The sequence below is a fragment of the Petromyzon marinus genome, chromosome 14 (genome assembly GCF_048934315.1).
Source record: "Petromyzon marinus isolate PM22_M1 ecotype Great Lakes invasive population chromosome 14, UKy_Petmar_22M1.pri1.0, whole genome shotgun sequence".
Classification (NCBI taxonomy): Eukaryota; Metazoa; Chordata; class Hyperoartia; order Petromyzontiformes; family Petromyzontidae; genus Petromyzon; species Petromyzon marinus.
The window spans coordinates 7,612,645-7,635,788 of record NC_133680.1 but is presented as its reverse complement, the minus strand read 5'-3'; the positions used below and the strand labels follow the sequence as shown (position 1 = coordinate 7,635,788).

At 42.8% G+C, this 23,144-nt stretch overlaps 2 protein-coding genes across 12 annotated transcripts in view; one reads left to right on the top strand and one right to left on the bottom strand.

The window, feature by feature from the left end:
• Positions 1–1,848: 1,848 nt before the first annotated feature.
• PPT1 (palmitoyl-protein thioesterase 1) lies at positions 1,849–10,936 on the bottom strand. Its single transcript, XM_032954150.2, has 9 exons — positions 10,727–10,936; positions 8,416–8,525; positions 7,136–7,263; positions 5,853–5,923; positions 5,314–5,416; positions 4,064–4,154; positions 3,505–3,603; positions 3,135–3,206; positions 1,849–2,115 (listed from the first exon to the last, which is right to left on the bottom strand). Exons 1-9 carry the CDS (start codon positions 10,899–10,901, stop codon positions 1,993–1,995), a joined length of 972 nt encoding a protein of 323 aa, XP_032810041.2. The 5' UTR covers positions 10,902–10,936; the 3' UTR covers positions 1,849–1,992.
• Positions 10,937–17,450: 6,514 nt separating this feature from the next.
• The window catches only part of LOC116942359 (uncharacterized), a 47,272-nt gene continuing 41,578 nt past the window's right edge, over positions 17,451–23,144 (top strand). For 6 of the 11 annotated variants that reach the window (XR_012941692.1, XM_076067063.1, XM_076067062.1 and 3 more), the window contains exons 1-8: positions 17,461–17,719; positions 18,704–18,848; positions 19,651–19,719; positions 20,106–20,169; positions 20,391–20,483; positions 21,461–21,491; positions 22,466–22,520; positions 22,636–22,981. Coding sequence is in view for 10 of the 11 variants with exons in the window: in XM_076067063.1 (XP_075923178.1) it covers positions 18,729–18,848; positions 19,651–19,719; positions 20,106–20,169; positions 20,391–20,483; positions 21,461–21,491; positions 22,466–22,520; positions 22,636–22,981 (778 nt within the window). In the remaining variant the exon portion in view is untranslated. Of the gene's footprint in view, positions 17,720–18,703; positions 18,849–19,650; positions 19,720–20,105; positions 20,170–20,390; positions 20,484–21,460; positions 21,492–22,465; positions 22,521–22,635; positions 22,982–23,144 lie in introns of all 11 variants that reach the window. The other 5 variants (XM_032954156.2, XM_032954157.2, XM_032954152.2 and 2 more) reach the window with 5 other exon arrangements.

The following is a 23,144-nucleotide window of genomic DNA, read 5'->3' as shown; positions in this document are numbered from 1 at the left end:
TAATAAAAAAACCGCAAACACATGTTATTGTTTAAATTGCCTTGACTTGCATGCCATTATGGATTCAATCTAAACAATTGTCTCCAATTTACATAATTTCGCGCATCAAGTACCATGTTCAAAAAAACACGTCCTCTTCTTGTTCAACTAAAACATTTGTATTTATAGGAGGATCGTTGCAGTGATCCCCATGACCAACACGGTATGGGGAGACCTTCATCCAACAGTGGATTGACAGTGCTGTGTAGAGAATTTATTTTTTATATGCATAAAATTACCTTAACCCCCAAATATTTGATTCCTCTGTACATGTTCTAGTGATGTAGTTAAACAATGTCCATCCGTTTTCATTTAATACCAAAAGGGGATTCTAAACCAGAATGCCACACAATTGGCTAGTTAGCTTACATTACAGTACTAATACAACGTATTTTCTTTGGTTGGAAACGTGTACAAGTACTCTAGTTTTAATATACTGTATAATTATCATCATCAGCCATGGTCAATCCACTGCTGGATGAAAGCCTGCCCAAGCCACCACCATTTCCCACCACAATCCTGCCTTTGCAAAAACACATAAGTAGAGAACGTCAGCATAGGTGCTGGTATTGTCGTGCCATCTATTGATCGAAAACTGGAATTTCAACTACGGTTGTAAAATAAAGGGCGGCCAATGACAGCTTTCTTGGCGTCACGCAACTCGTGATTTCCTGCGACGTTGGTTGACACGGTGTGAATTAAAACAGAAAATTACGCCTTCCATTCAGCTCACAAGCCTCTCGGCATATTTTCAGTTGAACAGTAATTGGAACGTTAACATCTGGTGGTGTCTTCTTAGCGATATCAAATCACCGTTCACAAACTGCTTTGAGTGTATCTGTTGTAAGCTCACCTTAAATGTTAAATGACTGGTGATTGTTATGATAGAGTAGCATTTACATAAACATGAACTTGTAATTAACACATTAATTTCAGGGTTTTTTTACAGAATCTACGCCGGTGGCTTGTATATCAGCATGTATATACAAGCTTATTTTAAAAGGACGCACATGTCATCTTACGCATGAAAAAACGGAAATTTGTGAAAAAAATTTCTGCTTTTTATTGGAATGTGTGAAACCCCCGATGCGGTTATACCACGGAAGCTTTGTCTCAACAAAACGTTGCATTTGCAAAATAACTTATTTTTTAAATAATTCCATAAGGGGTGGCTTGGTGGTAGTCATGCATGATCAAAACACGCAAAAAATATGTTCCAACAAAATTTTATGTGAACATTTTATTGTCAAGTGTTGCTCGAGCTATGCATGGGAAATCATTGCAAGATAATGCTGCCATTTGCTCTACATGGGTAAATACTAAGTTTTAAATTAAGATACTGCAAGGCCCTTCCACCAGCAGTGGCGTGGGCAACTAACTGCAGACCTGCCCCTTTGCCTTTTTAAATTGTGTAACTCTACTGGATGCATAGACTGATACCTGACTAAAAACTACCTTTTCGTCAATCTATTACAGTAAGTTTGGATATATTATGTATTATGAACGCAGCTATTAAATGTTAACACGGTATTTTCAATATGTAATGCATTCTATATCGGTGTAAATTTAAACATACCTGCTGTTATTTTATACATCTGAAGCTTTACCGACGTTAAGCAGAACATTGTCATACAATGTTTGTCAAAAATTGTTGATCATATTAATGTATATGAGCAGAATAAAGCAATATGGTATTATAAAGTGCGTAATTACCATTTAAAGATTGGCTTGTTTACTTGCTCCATAGATGTCAAAAGTGTGAACGGTACCCCCACAACACACCACGTAAGTGTATAGCATGAAAAATACTTACAACTACCCAACTGACATGTTTTATTATAAGCAATTAAAATAACAAAAAAAACCTTTTTAATCAAAAAAAACCCACCAGCCTACCGCAATTTTACATTCTCAGAAAAATATTCACACCCCTGCATCACATTTGTCCCATCTTCATTTCAGGTAGGACAATATATTTTCATCAAACCACTCGTCAGTGAATTGCAGATGGTCCGTGTCAGATGACAGAAACACGAGCTTCCCAGCCTGGTCCATCTCCTTGAGCCCCAAGCGATCCTGCAAGCAACCCCAGCATTTTCATGTGTAAAAGTCACTTTTGCCTTATTTAAATCCATCAAGTCTAAGTATAAAACGCACGGATACTGCAGTCATTTTTACTCCTCTGCAATTGATTATGTTCATGTTTAAAATGAAAAGCTCGCATCTCAAAGGTGTTCCAGTCTTCTTTGGTTCTTTCGGTAAAGTCACGTAGAATGAGAATAAAATAATAAATTGATAAACTAAAATAACACAATAAAATTCTCACGACGTTTCGGCCACAACACAAGTGGCCTTCATCAGGCCCTTCACCTGAAGGCCGCTTGTGTTGTGGCCGAAACGTCGTGAGAATTTTATTGTGTTATTTTAGTTTATAAATTTATTATTTTATTCTCATTCTACGTGACTTTACCGAAATAACCAAAGAAGATGAATCCTTGCAGTCACGAAAGCTTTAAATCGAAGTGTTCCAGTCTGTTCCAGTTATCTTGGGCACATTTTAAACTGCTCGAAACCTCATAGTCATTAGTTACAATATATGTAGTCAAATTAGCCTAACCTCATATGACAGACGATGGATATTATGAAGCATACAATGCACCTTGTACAGTTTCGGAGTGCATTGTGTCTCTCAGACTGTGTTGCTCCGTTACAACTATGCTCACGAATTTCACCTTCGAGTCATTAAAACGATACTTTGGAATTTATTATGAATCAATGCGCCAAACCGCACAACGAAGAGTGTACTTTCCACTAAACCGATGCTTTAGCTCCTTTGCCCGCATGCTGATCATGCACAAGTGGGGGCCTCTATTGCCAGTCGCTGCACACAGACCACGGGTTATTAAATAACCCACAAAATAAAAACTCCTGACGTAAATGCAGGATAATGCAGCTGTGCTTTGCAAAGGGCATAATGAGTCCCAATGTACTCTAAACGGATCATATAAAGTATGCAAGGTTAAATCCGCAACGTGATCCAATGCAACACATTTCTACACATTTTATACCGGTAATGCTATGCTGTGCAAACTTACCTCTGTGTAGAGGGCGCTGTCCTGCAGCTTGTAGATTTCTACCGCCTGTCCAGGCTTGTAGAAGCCAAACCACTAACAGAGGCAGGGGGAAATCCGAGCACAACGATTGTGATTTGACTGAAATATTATTCGCGAGAGATGTCTCCACAGTTGCAATAATTGCAGAATGTATTTGTTTATTAAGATTCAATAGAACAGTATTAATATGGCATTACAATCTACCCGTACGAGGGTCATTAGAAATCAGTGGGTTATAGCTATATTAATTGGATCACCCTATACTGTATATATATATTATTTTGTTAAGTATCTCGTGTAATTAAAACATATTTAGGTTTGGTAATTAGTTTTTTGAATATATATTTTTTACCTCTGACTCTTTTGGTTCGACCATTTGATCCTGGTTAAACATAACCATCACAAACTTGTTAAGTTTCTTCAAGTTTTCACGGTACGATGGGTTGACAACCTGTGAAAAATGGAAATCACAAACAAGGGAAATTAACTGCTGACCACAACATTAAATGCTTGTTGCAACATTGTTTTACAAATCCAAAAGTGTAGCATGGATTCCAAAACTTTGCCTACATATATAATAACTAAAACTTACAATTATCAATAACACCGACTAATAGCAAATTATGTATAATGGATTATGTTTCGGGCAAAGGCCCTTCTACATAGCAGGAGTCTTTTGCGTGCTTATGGACCACTGCCAACGTGGTATCGCAATTACATTTTACATAAAATAACTCAACTATTACTGGCTTTCTGCCAGCCGTATCGAGACATTTAACATCATATTACATGTAAATGTGTATTAGTTATAATTTTTGGTCATATATCTTCAAGGTTAACACAGCTAAGACTATTAATATTGAAAGCCATAAAAATATATACTCAGTGATATCACCGAAGCAGCATCTCACCCTCTCCTGATTAATGTCGGCCAGGAACACACTGTTGTTAATGTACAGCTCTTCATTCAGCGAGTCGTGCCAGTATTCAGCTTGGACAATCCTATTTAACATTAAACAAAACATCCCATTCAATATCATCTTAAGTGGTTCCATCGTGACTCGCGCTCTTGTCTTGACAGGCTGAATTAAAAAATAAAGCATACTGTTAGCAAACAGCGTCATATGATTTTGTCTGTCCTTACAATGTCAATCGTAAACATGGAGCCCTACGATTTCTTGCGAATGCCACTGCTGGCAGAAGGGTCTCCACGAGAGGGGCTTAGCAGAGCCCCTCTAGAGGGCATTTGGCCTACTCTTCCATGCTGGCTGGACATCTTGGACGAGGTGGGAGCACCCACACTTTATCCCACCAGACTGCAGCGTACCCATTTATAGTGGCGGATTGAGGGGTGTGGGGAAACCCCGAGATCAGACCAGCAACCTACGGATTGCAAGTCCAGTGTCATATTCATTATACCAGGGGTCCCCAACCCCCGGGCCGCGGACTGGTACCGGTCCGTGACCTGTTAGGAACCGGGCTGCACAGCAGCAGGAGGTGAGCGGTGGGCGATCGAGCGAAGCTTCATCATCTGTATTTACAGCCGCCCCCCATCGCTCGCATTACCGTCCGAGCTCCGCCTCCTGTCAGATCAGGGCAGCATTAGATACTCATAGGAGCGCGAACCGTACTGTAAACTGCGCATGCGAGGGATCTAGGTTGCGCGCTCCTTGTGAGAAGTCAGAATCCGACACTTATTTTAGTCCGCGCATGACCCGCCCATTATTTTATTTACCAATTCCGTCCGCGCCTCTTTCCCGCACTGCGCACTGCACACTTGTCTCGGTCACAGTGTTGGTAAGCCCACAAGCTAACCCCTAGTAGCCAAAATGAGTAAAAAACAAACGTCGCTGGAGAGCTTCTTTGAAAATGGGGAAAGACCCAATGATGAACCCCCCCCCCCCCGTGAAAAAATTGTCTTCCACGAAACCGGTCCCTGGTACCAAAAAGGCGAGATGCCGCTGTGTTATACCATGGCAGCACCCCCTTATAAAACAAGGCGTAATAATATCCAACGTCAATCTCATCATCTTGACTTAAACGGCTGCAATGCAGTAAAATGGAATTGCCACACATTTAAGAACGTAAACCAGTTCTCACTTTGTATGTTAAGACATGCATTTTTCATAATATATTTTAAATACTTCAAAAGGTGCCCTACATCTTCTGGATCTGCGGCTGGTATGCTTCCTTGTTGAGCAGCTTTCTTATGTAGTCGCACAAGTGGTATTCTGCACCAGGGCACTTTGGAAATCCGTAGACTCCTGTGGAACATCGTGTTGCATTTCAACAGTTCAAGTACCTAATTAGGCACCACAAATCATTCTAATCTCTCAAGAATGTAAAATCCGCAGTGAACTCTAGCCTATAATTCTACTTTAATATATCCAGTGAGATTTTAAAATACTCTAATTAAAGATTGCAACATTTGTTTTAATTTCACATCGAACAGCCTACATCTATAGGGTAGTAAAAATAAACTTAGATGAAAAAGGTATATTTCCAGAAAGCAGTTTTAGTCTTTCTTAAATTACTGTATTAGTGCAGAATAAATTAACAGCATTGAAAATACATTCAATACAAATATGCAAGCAAAAGCTACACAGTATTAGGCAACAACTTAGCACATTAAGGCAAACGTTGGTTTATGATAAAGAGATGGAGATGAAGATTCAACGAAGTGCTGATGACATAACGCACCCTGATGCTGCCCTCCCACTGAGATGAGATTCCGCATGGGAGGGTCTGGGCAGCGCTGGGCGACCGCCCTCCTGCAGAGACAACAACACCACAAACCATCAGTTCAATGCAATTGTCGGTGAACCCATGCTCCTGTGTTTTTTTAAGAGAAGCTTTGTACCCCTTATCCACTCGCACATCTGGGCCGAGCCAGCGTGCCCTCTCGCAGTGGTGACATGGCCCAGTGGTAGCAGGTTGAACCGTGGTTGCAGAGGTTCGCATTCAATTCCGGCAGGTCGTCCTGGTTAGTACCGAGGGTGTATTAACCATGGTGGACGTTAAAGATCACGTGATGCCATTCGAAGAAAAGTAGGCTACTGTGTGTCAGCATCATGAAAGAAAATTTGCCCAAGAAAAAAATACTCACAAAATTACTTGATTATGAAACGCATGGTAATCGTCGCCCCCTACTGTGAAGATTTCGCAAGTTGAGGCTTAAGGAGGCTCTCCTGAGCAAACCAATATAATAAAAAAAAATTGGTGGTTTCCACTGTCTATTTTCAGTGCCAAGCAGGACCCATGATACATTTGAATCTGGCTTGGGGCCAAGCATGCAGGGTTAAAGACACATTCCATGCATGCGACATCAGTCAGTACACTGTCGTGCTTATGAAGTACACTGTTAGGACACTGTAAGGCCAGTGTACTGCATCACCACGACAATGTACTCCATCAGTGAAAAAACCTGGCACCTCCTGAGCCGCACAGACCTAATGGAGCTCAGTTGTACAGTGGAAAAAAAGTATTGACTGTGTCACATATCAGTAATCTACCAGAAGAGCATATTATATAGTAGGCATGTAATGATTTGCCTCCCTTGTGATGTCATAAATTATTGCCATTCAGGGCAATGATTAAATCCAAGAATCAAATAGTTTTTCTTTACATTGTGAATGCCTTGGACAGGAAGATCAGTGGAAAATGTTGTGCAGATCACAAAATACTGCAATGGGTGGAAATATGTAAACGCCAAAGCATTACTGCCTTACCCCACAACCCTTACGATTTAGAACGCATTATGATGTTCAATGCAGTGCTTCGAGTGACTTCAGGAGTCACGCGAACCAATTACATACAACGTTCGTAATTTAATGCATCTGTTGTGAGCCTAAGCATCTATTTTAATCACCCAATGGATTATTACACGCCTCTATCTGTGAGAACATCCATTTTGAGAAAGAGGAAGTTGGTGGTGATAACACGTATCAAAAGACCTGTTTTGAGACTTTCTATTTAACACTTACAGGAACTGGCCTCCTTGGGAAAAGCCCATGGCATTGTATCCGTTCTGCAGGTTAGGGTCCTTGCGCAACATCTGACAAACCAAGTCCACCTGGTCATTCACGTTCATGAAGAAGCCATTGGTCACATCCTGCACAATGAGAAAATATGGCCAGAGATGATACATAAAAGTTCACAGTATTTTTTATAACCCTAACTCCTGCTTCATAGCATCCGTAAATGTGATTTTCGTGGGTAAGAGCTCATTTATAAAGGTTTCAGTCCAATAGTAAATGTATCTTACAATTTTTTTATTAATTCTTCAGATGGGAAGACATTGTTGCTTGTAACTCATACATACGTTTCAACCCTTTGTCAATACACTGCTGAAAACCTCTCCATGCTGTTAATCATGGGGTTTGTTGGACCAAATTTCATCAAGCTGGCCAGTGCGGGTTGGTGAAGAGCTGCTGAGAACTGGTTCTGATATCACTCGCCAATGATGTTAGCCATTGCTGGGAATGAAACTCAAGTGGCTGAGCTCAAAGTGTTGTGGCCTAACCAATGGGTCACCCACTCCACCCCATACAGTCTTGCAAATGAATGCACTGCCATACCTTGGTCTGAAATATAGGACAATCTGTGTTATTCGTAGAGGTGTAGATTTCAAATGTAAAATGTTTCTAAATATGTGATATATAAATTGGTGGTAATTTTCCAATCATTATAATTACATTTCGCATGCTGTTTTCCCTGTGCGGTGTTCTATCATTTTCCCCAGTGGTACACTAGTTTCTCATTTGTTATTACAAGAAAACAAGATTCAATGTTGAAGTAATTTAGATATAAATAAAATCATTAGGGAATGCAGTCCTTTAAAAATGGCTCATCTGTAAACATGATTTAAACAACATTAAAGTAAATTTTTATTTAAAGCTTTCGTGACTGCAGGGATTCATATTCTTGGTTCTTTCGGTAAAGCCACGTAGAAGGGAAACATAAAAATAATAAAAATATCAAACAATAAAATTCTCACGACGTTTCGACTGCAACACAAGAAATCATCATCAGGTGTGAAAACCACAGCAAGAAAATTGTTTCCCTTCTACGTGAATTTATCGAAAGAACCAAGAATATAACATTAAAGTAATCATTGCCACTCAATTATTTTTAATATATCATGAAACATATGCTGATAATTATTGTTATTCATGTATGTTCTGTGCATTATTACAATCCTTGTAGCATGCTAATTACGAAACAGTCAATTAATAAAAAAACAGTATGGTAAGTGATGTTGTACCTGCAACACACTATCTCCAATCTTCAGTGAAAGCACGTAGATGTTGGGAATTTTTCGCTCTATCATCTTCTTAACGCTTCCCAAACTAAGCGGATTGCAGCAGCTGTCACCTGTAATAGTGTGTGGGGGGGTAGGGTAAAAAAAACCAGACGAAACAATGAATTTGGTTGAGCGCTGAACAAGAAAAATCAAGCATAACGCTCTCCCACATGAGCTTGTCTTCACAAGTATGTTTATTCAGTTATGAAAACTTTACGTTCCAAAGCCACACGATGAGATGTCACACGGCGTGTGACGCGTGCTGTCACAATACACTGTCACGTGTTATGTGGATTTCACCTTGGCGATGTAAGGTGTATTATTCTTTTAGTGTTGGTATTAATCGGCACATTTTTGGCAACCCTTTCAAAAATGCGTTCGTTTTTCTCTAGGAAAGGTCCTTGACAGCAACACAATTTTTGATTTAAAGCTTTCGTGACTGCAGTAATTCATATTCTTAGTTTTTTCGGTAAAGTCACGTTGAAGAGAAACAACAAAATAATAAAATATATATAAAACAATAACACAAATTCTCACGACGTTTCGACCATAACTCAAACGGTCGTCTTCAGGTGTGTTGGTTCGCATACATTTATTTTGTTGTTTCTCTTCAACGTGACTTTACCGAAAAAACTAAGAATATAGCAACACAATTGTTACACTAAAGTTTTGTGTACACCGGGTCATCTTTACAAGAGTCACCCAGACTCCCTGTTACACTGACATAAAGATAGATTGGGCACGGCTAATGCATTTAAGGCTTCCAAACCCAGTTGGATAACGTTCAAAACAAAGCTACTGGGACTGGACGCAACAGCGAATGGAACAAGAAGAGTTGAAACTAGATTCGAAGCTTTCGTGCCTGCAGGAATTACTCTTTGGTTCTTTCGGTAAAGTCACGTAGAAAATAAAACCAAATAATAATAGAACACGACGTTTCGGTTGCAACACAAGCAACCATCATCAGGTAAGACTGAATGATAAAACACAGACACGGGAACAGCATAGGCAGACACACATGCAGAGAGAGAGACACACACAAAGACACACAAAGACAAACTGTTTGTCTTATGAATATTACATACATTCAGCGTGGGACAAAGCCATACACTCAGTCTTAAAATTCTCATTTGCCTACAGAATTTAGCATTCCTTTGTTGGTGGCAATGGGATGGATGCTCATTGTACTGGGCATTACAATGGAAAGTCCCTGTTAATGATTCAGGTTCTGCTTTTTAACCGTAGAATTGTCTCTGTGCTCTGCGAGCCAGTCACGAGGTTCGCCCACATCACTGCAGTTACAAGGGGCTTTCCAAGTAACACCACCCTGACGCAGCTAACATTGCAGCCTGCACCCATCATCCAACAACAGCCCTCATTATTTATCATTCAGCAGTTCACGGTGTTGTAATCTACAACATGTTTTACGAAACACAGTAATGTGGTTATCACACGCAGTTATATACCGTACACCACAGCATACCATACGACTTAAGAATACCATCAATAAAGAATACACCGTCTGCACACTGCTGCATCAGACTTGGAAAACCATGTTGGATAACGACAACACACATCCTGACACGGAGTATACTCTGCAGTGTACAAACAACATGCACACACAGCATTACCATACACTGACAAATGGCAGACGGTACATAAAGATGTGAACACAGTACTTTATACCGGAAACTGAGAATAGGGCAACATATACAAAGCACATATGCTGTACACACAGTACACCATAGAAGGGCATATGGGACTGCTTGTCTCAAATGATGGAACACCCGTGTATAAATACATTATAATCCACCGTATTTTACCGTGTACATTAGCTATTCTCCTACCGCACTGTTACTGTATGTTGAACTTCTTTCGCACCGTACGAAGCCAACCGCGCTTATCAGAGGTGCAAGGGGAAGGACACAATGAGCGGTTCTAAAGGGAATTCGCTTTCGGCCACGCTTCATTAAACAATAGGCTGCATAGCAGTCAAATTACTACACGCTGCAATTCGCCAGGAAGTGCACACACACAACAACATCCGCGATAGCCACGTGACTGTAGGTCCGCCTTTGTCTCCCCAGTGGCGATGTTTACTACACACCGCACCGAGTGGGAGGCCAAGGACCGGTTCAGACAATCGTCACCGCTGTTGGCCGTGAGCGTGACTCGAACTCGGGTTCGCCGGGTTCTTGTCGCAGCGTCGCGCTAACCGCTGCACCACCGCTCCCCATTACGCAAATAAACACAACACACACACGACACATACCCATGCCGTGCCACATGACCAGCGGGACCACGGAGGAGCCATTGTGTCCTCCCGGTGAAGTCCTCGGCAGGAGGGAGAAGGCGGAGGAGCCTCGGGAGGAGAGCAGAACCACCGCGAGGAGGGTCGCGCAGAGCGCGGGGAGACGCCGCGAGTAGCGGGGCACGCAGGCGGCCATGACTCGCTCAGTGACGCGTGCGGTGGGCGGTGACGTCACACTGGGCCAGCTGCCCCCACCTTGAGCCCCCCCACCCATCTCAACCCTCCCCCCCCCCCACCTCGTGACTGCAAGAATTAATATTCTTTGGTTCTTTCGGTAAAGTCAGGTAGATCGAAAAAACAATTTTAAAAATAACATTAATAAAACTAAAATAATAAAAACACACTAATGTAGACTGTAGCCTGGTTTTGATTTAAAGCTTTCGTGACTGCAGTAATTCATATTCTTAGCTCTTTCGGTAAAGTCACGTTGAAGGGAAACAATAAAATAATAAAATATATATATAACAAGGGTTGTAGCCAATATATTTTATTATTTTATTGTTTCCCTTTAACGTGACTTTACCAAAAGAGCTACGAATATATGTAGCCTGGTTCTTAATCGGAGTGAGTGGACTGGAAATCTATAATGTAGACTGTCGCCTAGTTATTAAGTTTGGTGAGTGTACTGGCAGTCTATAATGTAGACTGTAGCCTGGTTTTTAAGCTGGTGAGAGTATTGTCAGTCTGTAATGTGGACTGTATCAATGGTTATTAAACTGAGTGAGCGTACTGGCAATCTATAATGTAGAATTATTATTGGTTCTTTCAGTAATAAAAAATAAAATAAAATAAACCACGACGTTTCAATCGCAAAACAAGCAGTCGTCGTCAGGAAAAGGGGGGTTAGCCTCTAAAGGCAAACTGTTTATAAAGGTTTAGAGATGGGCGTAGCCCAAGTGTGTCAGCAGCATGGATGGGGCAGGTAATGTTAATGTAGGTATAAAACAAGCAACTACACCAAAGGGCCTCCAGGCAATCATTGCACCTCGCTCCACACACCCACACTGCTGACGGTGGAGGTTGACAAGAAAACACAAATCAAGTCATGACCCAAAAGTGGTCGATGACATATTTCCAATGATTGCTGAGTTTATAACCAACCTCTCGGTTGAAATTGTGTCTGTATATATGGATGGCTTCATGAACGAATCTTTGTTGATAGCCAGTAGGCTTGCAAAGTACCATAGTCTTAGAGAAATCTATTTCGTATGAGCCAGCCGCATTAAAATAATGATCAGCCACGGCAGAGGTATTGGTCCTGCCGTGTTTCAAATCTGCCTTATACTCACGAACACGGTCCGAGACATGTCGTTTAGTTTCCCCAATGTAACTGCTGCTGCAGATACAGCTTAGTTTGTAGACGCCGGGATATTGCATGTCAGGAATCTTGTCCTTCACAGATGGGATCAGATCACGAATTTTATGTACTGTGTTAAATCGGACCTTGATCTTGCGTTTGTTAATGATTTGGGAAATATTTTTGGTTACTCCTGCTATGTATGGCAAGGTGATGGTTTTGATTGGATCCTCAGATGGCTCCTTCCTCACGAGTATCCATTCGCCTTGAGAGCTTGGTGTACGTGTTTGAGTTCACTGGTTAGGTGTTCATGGTCAGAGATACATTTAGCTCTATGATGTAGCGTTTTGATGCGGGAATTCTTCTAAGATGGATGGTGGTGGGAATCAGGTTTTAGGTAGGCGTAAGTATGGGTTACTTTCATGTAGACAGAATGGCTTATTGAGCCATCTGGTCTCTTTTGATTAGGATATCCAAGAAAGGTAGCCTGCCATCCTTTTCTACCTCCATGGTGAATTTGATTGCTGGGTGTATGGAATTGATGTTGTTGAGGAATTGGTTCAGAGCTAGTCGGCCATGTGGCCAGATGACAAACGTGTCATCCACGTACCTCTTCCACAAGGACGGGCGTAGAGTGGATGCCTGGATGGCGTCCAACTCAAAACTTTCCATGAAAATATTGGCTACAACCCTTGCACTACTCTTTATTGAGAATAATATTGTCAGGAAAAAAACTTCATTTGAAGATGTTATTGAGAATTTTGCAATGAAAAAAAGATTGTCATTGACATGACTCTGCCTCTTTGTATATACCACTGGCCCTATCCTTGCTATATAAATATATTTTTTCAAGAATATATTTTGGTTACATTTTTTTATCATACAAACAACAACATGGTACATTTTTTAGGAGGCACTTAAGTTGTTTAGGCCCTAGGCACAGCGCCTAATGTGGCCTATTGGATAATACGGCCCTGTCTTATGCAATTCACTCGCTCATTAACCAACTCATTCTCTTGCCCATTCACTCACTCATCACCTCACCCGTTTACTCACTCGTCCATTCATTCACTTTACTAATTCTAGTAGTTACAACTAGCTTCATCAGGCAACGGCCAGATTGGTAGAGAAATCCTGTTTTGTTCCTTAAATAGAAGTGTTAACTGTGATGGACATCACTTGTGAGCCACTTCTTGAGCGAAGTGAGGGGCGGGGGGATTAATGAACGCATTTAAATGACAATGGGTATCCATTGCCGGTTGGGTTAGTTATATGGTAACATTATGTAACAACATTTTTGTTCCTGGGTAGTAAGTGTTATTTCGCAATTGATAATGCCTGAAAAGTATAGACAATGGCTATTATTCCCCACAAACTTTGCTTTTGTGACCAGGACAGTGATATTTTGAAATTCACCTATTTTCAATGATAAAACGGGCGAAATTGTGTCTTTTCGTTCACAAAAAGTCAGAAAAAAAAACATATTAATCAAAATCAACATGTATTTATACTAAAGTATTAGAAAAAATGACTACAAAAGATTTAGAAGTGAGTAGTTGTTCGAGATTTACGATTATACTGTAAATCACTTTCACGAATCAGCCCCCATATGTAGTCTCCCATCATGTTATCGTTATACTGTCCTTGGTAGCGGAGTTCAAAGTCCAGTATATCCTGGTGGAAGCGCTCGCCTTTCTCCTCCGAGTACACTCCCATGTTCTCCTTGAATTTATCAAGATGAGCTTCAAGGATATGGACTTAAAGGGACATCCTACAGCCCATTGTGCCGTAGTTCTTCACCAGTCTCAACCAGCTCCACATATTCTTGGTTCTTTCGGCAAAGTCACGTAGAAGGGAAACAATATATGAATCCCTGCAGTCACGAAAGCTTTAAATCAAAATTCAGCTCCACATAGTTTGTGACCATGTGATTGCCCAGGAAGCCACAAACCACTGCGACAAAGCTGTTCCAAGCCGCTTTCTCCTTACTAGTGAGCTTCTTGGGGAATTAATTGCACTCCAGGATCTTCTTTATCTGTGGTCCGACGAAGACACTGGCTTTCACCTTTGCCTCAGACAGCTAAGGGAAGAAGTCTTGAAGGTACTTAAAGGCTGCCGACTCCTTATCTACAGCTCTGACAAATTGTTTCATAAGGCCCAATTTGATGTGCAGTGGTGGCATCAACACCTTCCGGGGGTCCACTAGTGGCTCCTACTTGACGTTGTTCCTCCCCACAGAGAACTCGGTCAGCTGTGGCCAGTCCCGCTTGTGGTAGTGCGCCTTGGTGTCCCTGCTGTTCCAAAGGCAAAGCTAAGCAGGAAAAACTGGTAAAACCCCCTTGGAGACCCATCAGGAATGCCACCATTTTGAAGTCTCTTATGACCTGCCAGCCATACTCATCATATTTCAAGGCATCCAGCAAGGTCTAGATGCTGTTGTAACCCTCTTTGAGGTGCACCGAGTAAGCCAGGGGAAGAGACGGGTACTTGTTACCATTATGGAGCAGCACGGTTCTGAGGCTCCTGGATGAGCTGTCAATGAAGAGGCGCCACTCATTATGGTTACAGGCGATTCCGATTGCCTCGAAGAGACTGGTCAACATTGTGGCAGAAGCAGAGCCCATCTTGATGGGTGAAGAAGCTGCAAAAAGGTTGGTAACGCTTCCTCTGATCTGCAACTTGCACACTTTTATCCAAAAAGTTCCACTGCTTGACCCTAGACGTCAAAAGCTCAGCATTAGACTTGGTGAGACCAAGATCTCTGATCAAGTCGTTGAAGTCTTTTTGGTTGGGGTAGTATGGGTTTCTCTCCTCCGCTCCACCTCTGAAATTGACATCTGGATCTACGACATCTTAATCGCTCTCTGACTTGCTGCTCCCTTCTAAAGACAGCTGCTCTCTCTCCGGAGGAGTGGGTACGGGGAGCTCATGGCAGTGTGGCACTGGCGCGATGGATGAAGGAATGTCCGGATACTGATAGCAGGTGCATTCTTGTCAGTCTGACGTTTGGAAGGGCCCACCATGTAGAAGTAGCAGTTGCCTGAGTGGTCAGTGGGTTCCTGCCAAATTCTTGGGATAGCGAACTTCATGGCTCTCTTTTCCCCTCTGTACCAACCTACAAAAATACATTTATTTCACCCATGACTAATGTGTAAGAGATTCTCGCAACATTTTTCATATATGATATATATATTTTCAATATCATTGAAAATTGTAAAACATTTTCAAATTTAAAAAAAAACTTCAACAATTTTACAAATGTTTACAAAATTTATAACATAAAATTCCGAGCAACAATTGTCCATCTTACCCTCCAGAGTTTTGTTTGCATTGCTCGCGGGTGAAATGAGGTGCCCAGGGTTTGTCTTGATCCCCGACAGGCATGCTGAAATATGCCTTGTAGGCCTCACACATCTACTCTGCTTCCACAGAGTACTTTTTCGCTCTTGTCTTGATAATTTGGCCCCAGACAAAGCAAAATGCGTCTGCCGGATGCTTGCAGCCTCTTGATGCCATCTCAGAAAAATGCAGGTATGTATCCACTTAGGCAGCTGGAACTGAACTGAACTGGTAGGCTTAAGACTCCTGTATTTACACTACTATTTATATTACTGGAAAGTTCTAGAATGTTCTAGAAGTTACTCCAAGTTTACTCGGCACTGAATCGATCTGGAATGTTTTGGAAAATAGGTACATTTCAAAATATCACTGTCCTGGTCACAAAAGCAAAGTTTGTGGGGAATAACAGCCATTTTTATGAACTTTTGAGGCATAAGCAATCAGGTAATAACACTACCCAGGAACAAACAAATTGTGTTACAGTGTAATCAACGTCGTATGACGCTTGATGCACTTCACCCACTCGTCCACCCCTCTACCCCACCCACCCCTCTACCCCACCCCTCCACCCCACCCCTCCAGCCCTCCACCCCACCCCTCCACCCCACCACCCAACCCCTCCACTCCACCCCTCCACCCCTCCACCCAACCCCTCCACCCCTCCACCCCACCCCTCCACCCAACCCCTCCACCCCACCCCTCCACCCAACCCCTCCACCCCTCCACCCCACCACCCAACCCCTCCACCCCTCCACCCCACCACCCAACCCCTCCACCCCACCCCTCCACCCCTCCACCCCTCCACCCCACCCCTCCACTCCACCCCTCCACCCAACCCCTCCACCCCTCCACCCCTCCACCCAACCCCTCCACCCCACCCCTCCACCCAACCCCTCCACCCCTCCACCCAACCCCTCCACCCCTCCACCCCTCCACCCCTCCACCCCACCCCTCCACCCAACCCCTCCACCCCTCCACCCCTCCACCCAACCCCTCCACCCAACCCCTCCACCCAACCCCTCCACCCCACCCCTCCACCCAACCCCTCCACCCCTCCACCCCACCACCCAACCCCTCCACCCCTCCACCCCTCCACCCCACCCCTCCACTCCACCCCTCCACCCAACCCCTCCACCCAACCCCTTCACCCCACCCCTCCACCCCACCCCTCCACCCCTCCACCCAACCCCTCCACCCCTCCACCCCACCCCTCCACCCAACCCCTCCACCCCTCCACCCCACCACCCAACCCCTCCACCCCTCCACCCCACCACCCAACCCCTCCACCCCTCCACCCCTCCACCCCACCCCTCCACTCCACCCCTCCACCCAACCCCTCCACCCCTCCACCCAACCCCTCCACCCCTCCACCCCTCCACCCCACCCCTCCACCCAACCCCTCCACCCCTCCACCCAACCCCTACACCCAACCCCTCCACCCAACCCCTCCACCCCACCCCTCCACCCAACCCCTCCACCCCTCCACCCCACCACCCAACCCCTCCACCCCACCCCTCCACCCCTCCACCCCACCCCTCCACTCCACCCCTCCACCCAACCCCTCCACCCAACCCCTTCACCCCACCCCTCCACCCCACCCCTCCACCCCTCCACCCAACCCCTCCACCCCACCACCCCACCCCTCCACCCAACCCCTCCACCCAACCCCTTCACCCCACCCCTCCACCCCACCCCTCCACCCAACCCCTCCACCCCTCCACCCCACCCCTCCACCCAACCCCTCCACCCAACCCCTTCACCCCACCCCTCCACCCCACCCCTCCACCCCTCCACCCAACCCCTCCACCCCACCACCCCACCCCTCCACCCAACCCCTCCACCCCACCACCCCACCCCTCCACCCCACTCCTCCACCCCTCCACCCCTCCACCCCACCCCTCCACTCCACCCCTCCACCCAACCCCTCCACCCAACCCCTCCACCCCTCCACCCCTCCACCCCACCCCTCCACCCAAACCCTCCACCCAACCCCTCCACCCCACCCCCTCCACCCCACCCCTCTAACTCGTTCGCGTCGTCGTGGCTGGGTGACGTCACCCAGCCGACTCACGCCACGCGCGGGCCAATGAGCGAGCCGCGTCTCGACAGAGCCTCTCCTCGAGAGGGCCCGCGGCGGAGTCGGCTAGCTCAAGTCGCCGCGCGTCTTAACGCCCAACGCGAAGTACGCGAACGCCACTCGTGGTTTCGTCGTCGTACGTCCTGTCTCTATCTTCGCAGTCTCGAAGGTCGTCGCTGGCGCGAGTCGGTTGATGTTGTTCAGCTTCCTCGGGAGTCGACGGGAGAGTTCCGGAGCCGTGGTGCGTGGGACTTGTCCTGTCTGGTCAGGCCTGCGAATGTTGAACGTGCTGGTGCTGTAACCACATTCTTCCAGGATTTGTCTTAGTTATCTACGTGTTGAACGTGGTACACTTTTTTGTCACTGGCCGCGTCGTGTTGGATTTTTTTTCCCCCATTGTATTTACCGTCTACGTTTGTATTTACCGACTTAAGTCAATCGTCTTCGTGGCACTCGCGGTTCTCAGCGCGTCGATATTGACGGCCCTTTAATGATGCGCCATTGACGGGCCTTTAATGATGCCAATGCTGTGTACGCGTACGTATACAGCATTGGCATCACTGATGTAAATCATCCATGCGCCTCTCACAAACCGAGGCTTATGTACGACGCATTTTAGAAAGAATGTTTAGAAACACATTTACAAAAACGGAACGGCCATACTAAGGTCACATGTTTAAAGTGCCTGGATAAATATTAAGAGGGGGAGTATTACAATGTGAAATTCCCTTCGCTACGGTTGGCGAAATATGTTCCAAGAATTGGGAATTCACTGCGAGGAAATGTTAGAAAAACTTGAGTTTATTAGAAGGCACAGGATACATTTGAGCAAAGGTCACGTACCACAAGTTCGCAAAAAAATTGTAGATCATCTGTCAGAGCGGCACAACTTGACAAGACAAGCATAGTTTATGTACTTAGGACAGCTATGGTAGGCACACTGGAATCTGTAGTGGCATTGAAGGAATATAACGAATGAGAGCAGTACCCTGAGGAGATGGAGCAGTGCAATCACCTTGTGTGCTCGGGAGATTATACATCGCAGGACCATGGGAAATAGGCATTCAGAATTTGATTTAACATTTGCTGATGATAGTTACTGTGCGTACGTCATGTTTAAAGACCACGGGTTTTTTTGCCTTGCACCAATGTTTAAGCATGCAAACTCTAGACCGGTTTCCACTTTCTGAGACTCATCTGCAAATATGTGACGTTTCTTTTTCAGCAGAAGATTGTTGGCGAAAAGCATCATGAGGAAGATTATTCTTGGTCCGAATTCCATCTATTTGTATGAGGGAGATATGGACACCAATGATGTTTTGTTTTTTCACAAGCACAGGGATGTGTTTAAAAGAATGTGGCATGAACAGGTAATACTGACTTTCTGACATGGCCGTATATAGATTTACATTGTGTTTTTTTTACTTCTATTTTTTGTCTCAAGTAATTACATTTTTATATTTAAACTAGCATGCATTCTCATAGTCGCATCTCAATAATTTTTTTACAGACAAACATGTATGGGGAACAAGGCAATGAAACCTACTGTGAGATGGCTTAATATGATACTTATAGGAATAGGTTTTACCCTTTTAACTGGCACAAAAAACTGACACCTTTATTCAAGGCATCATGTTTGCAATAACCACAACACAAGCAGTCAAAATGCAAACAAAGACAACTCTGATAATATGCACTGTCCTTATTATCAGAGTTGTCTTTTTTGCTTGCATTTTGACTGCTTGTATTGTGGTTATTGCAAACATGATGCCTTGAATAAAGGTGTCAGTTTTTTGTGCCAGTTAAAAGGGTAAAACCTATTCCTATATCTTGTAACTGGCAAAGGAGGTCTCATAATGTAATATGATACTTGTTTGAGATAGTTAAACGGTGGAATGGGTTTTAAAACTGTTCTATGCATGGCAGTAAGATTGTGTACACATTTAAAGTTATTAAATAACTCAAAGCAGTAAAATGTATGTTTCGCTGAGTTTTTTAAAATGTTAAGTTTAACATTTCTGTTTTAATATAAACACCTGCAATGTGATTTTTTTTTCTTTCAAACTCTCACTTTGTTGAGCAGCTCCATTTGAAAACAGGTACTGCCCTTTGTGGGCATGTGTATCTTACCAGTAAACATCTCATATGGTCATCACTGAAATGTTATTGCAGGGGAACAGGTTTTGGAAAAGATTTCTTTTGGGATTCCGGACATTTTGTGAAGACCTATGTCCACAAATAGTAAGCCAAGCATCGACATTCCAGTGCCTTCGCCCTTCTGCGTGCACAAGTCTGTTTTTTGTATCCACTAAATACATCGATTGTATATAGACAAGTTTGTATTCTCCATAATAAACGAACAGGTGTATGTAAAGATGCGGTTGAATATTAGATCATTTTGTAACTTTTTAATGAGTGTTTTATAAATAAATCGTTGCATCAGTATTTCTTGACTTTGTGTGCTCACATTTGACTTTCAAAGAGTGTTTTAGAATATCTACAATTGATACTTCGAACCATTTTTTTTTATAACACGGTAATTCGCTATTATTTGTAAAGTTATTTGAAGCTAAACAACTGTTTTATAAAGTATAGAGTGTTTAACATGTACGTGTTTTTTTTTGCAGGCAGGTGAAGTTACTGCTTATTTCCTATATGGCTGTACTTACATAGAGGCACAGTATTGTCAAGGTGAGAGATGGCAGTTCAGCTGTTACATTATGAACATATCTGTTTTGGACACGTGCTCATTTTGTTTAAATGTATGTTTACACTAATCATGAGTTAGCGATTCATTATTTTTGAGTGTACATTGCCTACATTTGACCGTTTTGCATTTTTGTACCGTATTTTATTTAAAATATGAAAAGTGTAAAAGTCAATTAAATATTGTTGATTTTGTTAATTTACAGATCGATATTCAAATGCAAGGAGATATATGGAGGACGTTTTCAACGTTGCTAAAAACAGACACTTGGCTGTTAATTGTACTGGTGGTTCAGTGGGTAAGGCTGAGATGCATTTGTCCTGCATCCACTGTACACTGTTACATTGAAAATTAAGTATTGAATAAGAATCATACAGCTGTAAATGAGCTGCTCTGATGCTGGTAACTAGAAATGCATTACTGTAATATTGTTTATTTTTGCACCTGAGCTACAACTACAGATAGTCCCCGACTTACGATGGTCCGAGTTATGACATTTCGATCTTACGATGGCGATAGCAATACGACAGAATTGTAAAATATTTAAAATTTTGCGCGGCAGGCAAACGCAGCAGCGTACGAGGTACGATACTGCACGTTGTTTTTTTTTATAGCAGATAGGATTGTTTCCTGAAAAAACTTTATCGTAAATTGCAGTTCATTAGGTAGGCTAAGAATTTACCTTTTTTTACTTTACATTTTACTGTGCAATACAGTATTGTAATAAATATATACAGTATATAGTTTATACAGTACGGTACTGTAAATTGCTCTGTTTTTTGCTAAATTATCACCATTCTTTAAGACTCCTGGGTAGGCTAGGCCATCTTCGACTTACGATATTTTTGACTTACGATGGGGTCGTCGTAACGCCTTTCCATCGTAAGTAGAGGACTACCTGTATTTTCTGAAATATTTATATGCGATGTCGCCAGATGATGGCAGCACACCACTGTGTTCAGTATACATACACAGGAGTTCATTGAGAGTGGGATCTATTTGTGGATTTGAAATATTTGTACATAGCTCTGACTGTTGTCCCTTCTCAAGTGTGGATTTTCTCACATACCAAACACTTATACGTGGAATTGGCCCAGCATCATAATGCAGGATCTCTCTGTAAATGTATTTTATACATTTATGTTTCTTTTCAACAAAACATACCTGAGTAAAATAAAATAAAAACCATGGTCAGGTTTATAGCTGGCACGTACAAATATATTTTTGTTGGATTAAAAAAATGTAAGGTCATTCTGATTTTCTTTTTATCAACAGCCTGGGATCCTTTTTATATGAAAGAAACTAGGTGAGTCCAAGCGAACCTTGTTTCCTCGCACACAGCTTAAAGGTCGCGGTCTGAGCGTGGCTGTGTTTCACTCCAGCGCTGTCCTCGAGACAGCCTGGTCCCTTCACCTGATGAAGGCCGCTTGTGTTGTGGCCGAAACGTCGTGATTTTTGTTTTATTTTTTACCTACGTGACTTTACCGAATAGAACCAAAGAGTATGGATCCTTGCAGTCACGAAAGCTTTAAATCTAGAACATTGTTTTGTTCACTTAGTTGTGTATTTGCGTTGGCTACACAAATTTGGGCTTATATAATTTACTTCAGTAATGCTGTAACTGTTGTCCTTGTTTCATCTGCATAACTTTTCAATATATGCCCTCTTATTCTGATTGTGAAGCACTTGGTTACATCCAATGTTGACTTGCAATGCATTATCTCTTGTAGTGTCCATGCAGTTCAAATAAGCTGCTGACCTTGTACGAGGGTTTACATCAGAAATATGTCGTCTCTAAAAACCTCTAAGAATGCTTTTGGTGAAGGTTGTGCATTTTTTTGTATTTGTAGTTTAAACATCTTTCCTCATTTTTAACCATTGAATATTGAATCTTGTTTTATAACATTTAACGCTTTCAAACTTTATTTTTTTTATAGTTCCTTAAACAACTCATTCTAAAAGGGTTTGTATAACTTGGAATTGGACCAGTGGCACAATAGGGAGCACACTGCTATGATCCCAGCTGCTTGATTTGAATTCCCAGCCATGGCTAACATCAGCAGTGAGTGCTATCTGAACTGGTCAAAGCCCCCCTTCTCCAACCCGCACTGACCACCGTGGTGAAGTATAGTCAACGCCAATGGACAACATCGCTTAGGAGAGACCTTCATCCAGCAGTTTATTTGGGAATGCCGTATATTGAAATAACCGTAATTGTCCTATGAGCGTACATATTAGAAGCGTAAATTGCTGTAATAAACACATTTCTTTATGTTACAGGGAAACATTTAGAAATCTATTTGGTTCTCCAGGTGCCCCTTTGACTCTTGAGACGGTATGTATGCCTCTTCTGCGCATATGGCTTTTATCTAACCTTGCTCACAATATTCATGAAGTTTCTTTCTGGTACGCCCAGACTTCAATACAATGCTTTCTACTCTACTCTGCAGATGTGCTTCGTGTCTCCACTATTTATTCAATTTGGAAAGTCGGTGTGCAACTGCCTGAGGTATTGGATCGAGGCAGAGAAATGTGACAGCTCAGATGAGTCATATTGGTCACCAGAGTTTGTTATGAAGTATGGCATGGACACGGACTCTATAAAAATGTCAGACGGTCCTTTAAATATTCCCAAAAGAAATAAAAAATCCAAGTCGAAATCGAAGCAAGAAAGTTCAGATGATCCTTCAAAGGAAGATTTACACACTGGCCAAGAGACACAGTTTTCCCAGCAAAACACTACCAAGGCTGCCACCACAACTACCAATTACTCTTTGTACACTCCAATACCTAAAGGTAATGAGTTAAGTGCTTGATTTTAAACATTTGTACATTTACATAAAATAGTATTCAATACATAAGCGTGTTCCAGATGTGGAGCCTTTTAAGTTGTGGCCCTTGAGGTCACAGATTAATTTGTACACACAAAGTCAATATGGCTTATGCATTCTTAAAAGTT

What these genes read in the sequence shown, in the direction of transcription:
- PPT1 (XM_032954150.2), bottom strand. Translation starts at nt 10,901, where the DNA reads ATGGCCGCCTGCGTGCCCCGCTACTCGCGGCGTCTCCCCGCGCTCTGC. An exon ending in GGTCATGTGGCACGGCATGG is followed by an intron (nt 8,526 to 10,726) that starts GTATGTGTCGTG and finishes ACACTATTACAG; the next exon opens with GTGACAGCTGCTGCAATCCG. An exon ending in AGTGGGAGGGCAGCATCAGG is followed by an intron (nt 5,417 to 5,852) that starts GTGCGTTATGTC and finishes GATGTTCCACAG; the next exon opens with GAGTCTACGGATTTCCAAAG.